Source organism: Prunus avium, chromosome 1, assembly GCF_965620075.1.
Source record: "Prunus avium chromosome 1, drPruAviu1.hap1.1, whole genome shotgun sequence".
Taxonomy (NCBI): Eukaryota; Viridiplantae; Streptophyta; class Magnoliopsida; order Rosales; family Rosaceae; genus Prunus; species Prunus avium.
Window position 1 is genome coordinate 5,879,151 of NC_142284.1, and position 6,794 is coordinate 5,885,944.

Consider the following 6,794-nt stretch of genomic DNA (forward strand, 5'->3'; position numbering starts at 1 on the left):
GGGTTAGGGTTGTTGAGGAGGAGATATTAAAATTGGGGTTTTGGAGGTGTAATATCGGGTGTGGGTCTGTTCAATAAGCTATATCCCCTTATTTTATTTTATTTTTTAAGTCCTGGCCTAAAACGGCGTCGTTTTGCCATGCTATTTTTTGAAAAATAAACAAGAAGTTGCTGCTCACGCATCAGCTTCTTCTTCTCCATGGGGTCGCCCCATGGCTACCAAGGGCGAAACCAGATACCTCCAAACAATTTTCAGGACAGCCATGGGATCGTCTGACCCCATGTAGGCTCTGCCACTGCTAGCAATATAGAACCCTAATTTAAACACATGACATCTTTTCTACATGCCGTCCCTCTTGTTGTGCATCATAGATGGCACAATTAAGTGCCTTCTTTAAGTTATGATCCCTATAAAATAGATTTTTTACTTTGATCCGATGGATGAAAATGATATTATTGGTGAGCTAATTAAACTCCTCAATACACCCTTCCAATATAATCCCCTTATTATTGAAAGCTCCCTTATTTTGGAAAAATAAAAATAAAAATAGAAGCTCCCTAATTTCCTACACCAGATGGGTACCAAAAACCCAATGGGTACCATTTTCAACCAGAACGCTGCAGCTTTTACCTTTAACAACTCAGGCATTACGATTTCATTCACGTGGAAACCCAACGGAACAAATTTGAATACACATGGATACCCTAACCCTTTATCTGAGAGAGAAACCCTAACTGAGTCAAAATTGAACCCCAAATCCATCGCAAATTGAACCAAAATCAGAGAAAACGGTCAAACAATATGGTAGAATATTTTCAAATATATTTCATTCTTCGAAAGTAGGTATTTATAATACAAGGTTACAAACCCTAGTAGGGTTAAACTAGGAAAATAAAAGGAATCATAATTACATAAAATCTATACAAAAGGAAATAAATAAAATCCTAATATAATAAGAAGGAAATATCCTAAAAGGGCTAGGATATCTCGCTAACACTCCCCCTCAAGTTGGAGCAAAGACGTCACGCATGCCCAACTTGTCAAGCGAGTTGAGAAAAATACTTGTAGAAACAGCTTTCGTAAGAACATCGGCTAACTGATACTCAGAACTGATGAACGGGAAGGAAACAATCTCCACATCCAACTTTTCTTTAATGAAATTTTGATCAACCTCCACATGCTTTGTACGATCATGTTGTACAGGGTTATGAGCAATTGCAATCGCAGCCTTATTGTCGCAATATAAATCCATGAGTTTCTTAAGCCCAAAACTGAGGTCTCTCAATAATCTCCTCAACTACAGTAACTCACATACGCCATGGGCCATCCCACGATACTTAGCCTCAACACTAGATCGAGACACCACCTTTTATTTCTTGCTTCTCCAGGTAACAAGATTGCCACCAACAAACATAAAATACCCAGACGTTGAATGCCTATCAGTAGTTGAACCTGCCCAATCAGCATCTGTGCACCCTTCCACTTCTGTATGACCATACTTGGAAAACATTAACCCTTTACTAGGAGTTACTTTGAGATATCTCAAAATACGTGTCACAGCTTTCATATGGTCTTCACTAGGCGAGTGCATAAACTGACTCACTACACTCACCGCATACGCAATGTCAGGACGTGTATAAGCTAAATAAATTAATTTCCTCACAAACCGTTGATAGCGCTCCTTATCAGTAGGAACTTGATCAGGATATAACCCCAACTTGTGATTCTGTTCACTAGGAGTATCAATTGGTTTACAATCCAACATTCCAGTTTCTACAAGTAAATCCAACACATACTTCCTTTGGAACAAAAAGATACCATGTTTAGATCTAGCAACTTCAATCCCAAGAAAGTACTTCAAGTTACCTAATGATTTCATCTCAAACTCAGACTCCAGATATTTCTGGAGATTTTGCATTTCTGCCTGATCATCTCCAGTCACAATCATATCATCAACATAAATAATTAAAGCTGTCAATTTACCTTTATGACGCTTTAGAAACAAAGTATGATCTGAGTTACTCTGCACATACCCAAACTTCTTCATAGATGCTGCAAATCTCCCAAACCACGCTCTTGGAGACTGCTTCAATCCATATAAAGACTTCCGCAGCTTACACACAACACCCTCTTTAGAGGTCACAGGAATACCAGGAGGGAGAGCCATGTAAATCTCCTCCTTAAGGTCACCATGGAGGAATGCATTTTTGACATCAAATTGTAACAGCGGTCAATCATGATTAGCAGCCAAAGACAAGAGTACGCGCACAGTATTGAGCTTTGTTACTAGAGCAAAGGTCTCTGTGTAATTCATTCCATAGGTCTAAGTATACCATTTTGCCACCAATCTTGCCTTGTAACGGTCAATGGACCCATCAGCCTTGTGCTTCAAAGTAAACACTCATCTGTACCCAACTGCCTTTTTCCCCTTTGGTAAAGGAACTAACTCCCACGTGGTATTTTTGTTCAAGGCTTCCATCTCAATATGCATTGCATCTACCCATTTTGGATCAGATAAAGCATCTTGCAGCTTAGTTGGCACACATACACTAGATATTTGACACAAATATGATGCATATGACTTAGACAAACAATGAGTTGACACATAATGGCTAATGAGATATTTAGACTTGGCATGTATATCAGGAGAATATTGTACTTTAGATTTCCCACAAGTGGTTCGTGAGGGTAACTGATACGTTGACACAAACAGATCATTAGAAATTACCTCACTTGATTCATTCTCACAAGTAGATTGGGGCACTGGCAGGGTAGAGAGGGGTCTTGTGTCAATCTCATCTACATCAGAGTTGCTAGTATCACTATCACGTTCTTCTGGGGAAGAGTCAAAAAACTCCAAAAAATCGCCTGGGGACCGATTGCTGACTTCTGGGCGACCGGTCGTTGGGCTGTCGTCGTCGCTCATCTAGGCAGGCGATCGGTCGTTTCCAGGCAAGTTGTATCACAGGTAGGCGACCGATCGCTGACCTCTGGGCGACCAGTCGTTTCCAGGTAGGTTCGTTTGCGACCAGTCGCTTCCTGTTCGTGGTAAATTCCTTCTTCATGTCCAAAATTTTCCATATTTTCCACTCCGAAACTCTTCAATTCACTCCCTTTTTCCCCCTGAATTGGAGAGGAGGGAGAGACATAATAAGACACTTCTTCATGGAAAGTCACATCCAAAGCAACATGCACCTTCTGGGTAGGTGGATGATAGCACTTATAACCCTTCTGAGTAGAAGAATAACCAATAAAGACACATCGCAGAGCACAAAGATCAAGTTTACTCCGTTGATGAGAGTAGACATGAACATAAGCAACACACCCAAAAACTTTAGGGGGCAACTTGGAAACGGAGACATGGGAAACATGGTCACCAAACACATCATGCGGATTCTTGAAATCAAGAACCCGGCTATGAGTACGATTAATCAAATAGGCAGCAGACAGAACAGCGTGCCCCCAAAGGTGATGGGGAACAGACATATCCAACATGAGTGAGCGGACAACTTCAAGCAATTGTCGGTTCTTTCTTTCAGACACACCATTTTGTTAAGGAGTAAAATGGGTTGTCGTTTGGTGAATAATACCTTGAGCACGGAAGAAAGACGCCAAAGTATTATTCACATATTCACCTCCGTTATCTGTCCAGAATACTTTGACCCGAGCATGAAATTGAGTAGACACCATAGTACAAAACTCTGGAAGGATGGAAGCAACATCATGTTTATTTTTCAGCAAGAAAACCCAAGTAAGTCGGGTACAATCATCAATAAATGTGACGAACCAACGAAATTCGTTCGAAGTAACGCGAGTCGGACCCCACACATCAGAATGCACTAAATCAAAAGGCTTTGCAGCTTTACTATCACTTAAAGGAAACATAGTGCGATGGCTCTTTGCCAAAATACATGTCTCACACTTAAAACTTGACCCATCACAGGAGCGGAATAAAGATAGAAACAGACGCTTAAGGTAGCTAAATGACGGGTGTCCCAAGCGACGATGCCATAACCAAATTTGTTGTTTGTCTTTGACAGTACAACTTTGAACAGTATTAACGACACGATCACGAACTGGTACAGAAGGCAATGTCAAATAATATAACTCCCATATCCGTTTACCCTGCCCAATCATCTCATGAGTCTTGAGATCCTGAAAAAAGCAATGGGTAGGATAGAAAGTAGCAGAAGCATTAAGTGTATCAAGTAAGCGACCAACAGATAACAAGTTACAATGGATATTGGGAACTAATAACGCATGAGACAAGGATAAAGTTGGAGTGAGAGAAATGATGCCCTTGCCAGTAATTGGAGAGGGCAAGCCATTAGCACTAGTTATGTATGGGTCACGGGTGTTACTAGACAACTCATCAAAAAATTTAGCATCATAAGTCATATGATCAGAAGCACCAGTGTCAATTATACAAGTATTGGAGCCAGTACCTGGAATAGAGTCAGAAACACGCAAATTTGCAGAAGCAGCAGCAGCAGCACCAACAATGGAATTATCACCCATGATTGTAGCAGAAACCCAACAAATCACGCAGAGTATACTACAGAGCACAGCACAGACACAAATACGGTATATGCACGAAGACAGTAAATGCACAGTAGAGGCACGAACACAGTAGAGGCAGATTCACGAAGAGTAAAGGCACAAACACAATAGAGGCAAATGCACGAAGACAGTAGAGGCACGAACACGACAGAGCACACAACGGAACATGGCAAAGGTACAGGCACAAGAACCTTAAAAGAAATTAGGGCACACAGTAGAACATGGGTGGGCACAACAGACACAGGTCACCAGAAAGTCGTCTCTGAAGCCAAGTCAAACAATATGGTAGAATATTTTTAGATATATTTCATTCTTCGAAAGTAGGTTTTTATAGTACAAGGTTACAAACCCTAGTAGGGTTAAACTAGGAAAATAAAAGGAATCCTAATTACATAATATCTATACAAAAGGAAATAAATAAAATCCTAATACAATAAGAAGGAAATATCCTAATAAGGCTAGGATATCTCGCTAACAAAAACAAGTTGGAATTAAATATTGAAACCAATCTAGCGTCTGAGGAAATTTCAAGGGCAACACTATGGCACATAAAATGGAAGCATTTGGATACCTTAAATTACAGCATAATGATAGAATAGAATCTATCGACAACAAAATTAGGAAAAACAAACAGAAGAAAATCTTGGTAAAACAAATAGGAGAAATCAAAGAACAAAGAAAGGAAGAAGAAGGCGAAGAAGAAGCCAATGAACAAAACTTACCCTGTTATTTGGATGCTCTGATTGAGAGTGATTCTGCAGCCATGTCTGTGACCAAGACTCAGACAAGTAGCTTCTCCCGCAACTTTGCATCTGCAAACTCATCTCAAATCCCCGGACTCAAGCATGGCCCTAATGGCACAACGTTTATTTCATCTGGGATACCATACCTTGATAGTAATCTTCTATCACAAATAGTTCTGTGGAATTAGTTAAACTGATTTGGAGAGATTAAATTGGAAATGTTTTATCTTTTTGTTTGACTCATTTTTGCAGCTAATGCAAGGAAATGAAATTATCACACTCCTTTTTATTTATCTAACAACTATGTTTATAAGTTATAACCTCTATGATCTTAAAAACTCATACGAGATTGCCGCCAGTTTTTTTTGCTAGTTTCATTTAGTTTTAATTCTGTAAGTTGAGCATAGTATTATCGCATTGCAGGAATCGGACATGCTTTCCTTTGTTAGATCTCTAAAAGGCATGGTTAGATCTTCAAATGCAGTTGCTGTTGTGACATCTCCACCTAATCTTCTTTCACCATCCTCCTGTAAAAGATGGCAGCAGCACATGGCGGACACCTTGCTGTTCCAGGTCAATATCAGCTTTCACATTTGCTTTTGCTCTGCCAAATATTTTATCAACCATAATCTATATGAATCTTTCTTTACTTATTGATATTTTTAATCTGGATCATTCATTCAGACGAGGACAAGGAATTGGAAAAACTCCTTACTGGTTACCAGGGCATGTTTGGCCTTCTGAATGTGCAGAAAGTAGCACGTCTTAATACACAGGTACGACCATTGTTCTCAATTGATTTCTTTCCCTGCTGATCTGCTTCTTCATTTTGTGATTCGGCTTGATTGTTTTTTATAATTTCTAACGTGTCGGCAGGTTCCTGTGATTCTTGAGGCAACAACCTTGTCAATAAAGTTGAAAAAGCGGAGGTTTATGGTTTTAGAATGTCTAAACCAAGCCCCTATTGATGGCTGAAGCGGGAGTTCATATGGCACTACCGGTAGTTGTTCTGTGTCCTCTAAAAGTGGGACTCTTGATTTTTAGCTCCCAACTTTGTATACATTTTGGAAATGTCATTGATAAGAAATTCAGTTTGTCATCAACCATGATTGCTAAAAAAACCCCGAAGAGCCAGGAGTTTCATGCAGGGCTGCTCTTGTGTATTCTCAGCAATTTAGGCCTTTTTTTTTTCCTTCTTCTTTCTTTTTTAATTTTTGATATCAAGATTGAACAAGTTTTGGGCTTCAGTCTTAATTTGGGGGGGAGCTTCTACAATGAGGAGTTTAGAGTGAGGAGCTTATTTGAGGGGTTCAATCCAACCATCAAACTATTTAAATGTTTAAGTCCATTGATTTTCTCACATTTGTTGATGGCGGAATTGAACCCCTCAAATAAACTCCTCACTCTAAACTCCTCATTATAGCCTGGGTGCCATGGTCACCACCCACTGGGTGCCAATATCTGAAGTTGTTATATTTCCTTAAAATTTGA

General features: G+C 39.7%; 1 protein-coding gene across 1 annotated transcript; it reads left to right on the forward strand.

Moving 5' to 3' along the window:
- Nucleotides 1-5,096: 5,096 nt before the first annotated feature.
- LOC110758467 (elongator complex protein 4-like) lies at nt 5,097-6,794 on the forward strand. The gene is made up of 4 exons (XM_021960340.2): nt 5,097-5,456; nt 5,727-5,876; nt 5,988-6,079; nt 6,180-6,794. Exons 2-4 carry the CDS (start codon nt 5,840-5,842, stop codon nt 6,276-6,278), a joined length of 228 nt encoding a protein of 75 aa, XP_021816032.1. The 5' UTR covers nt 5,097-5,456; nt 5,727-5,839; the 3' UTR covers nt 6,279-6,794.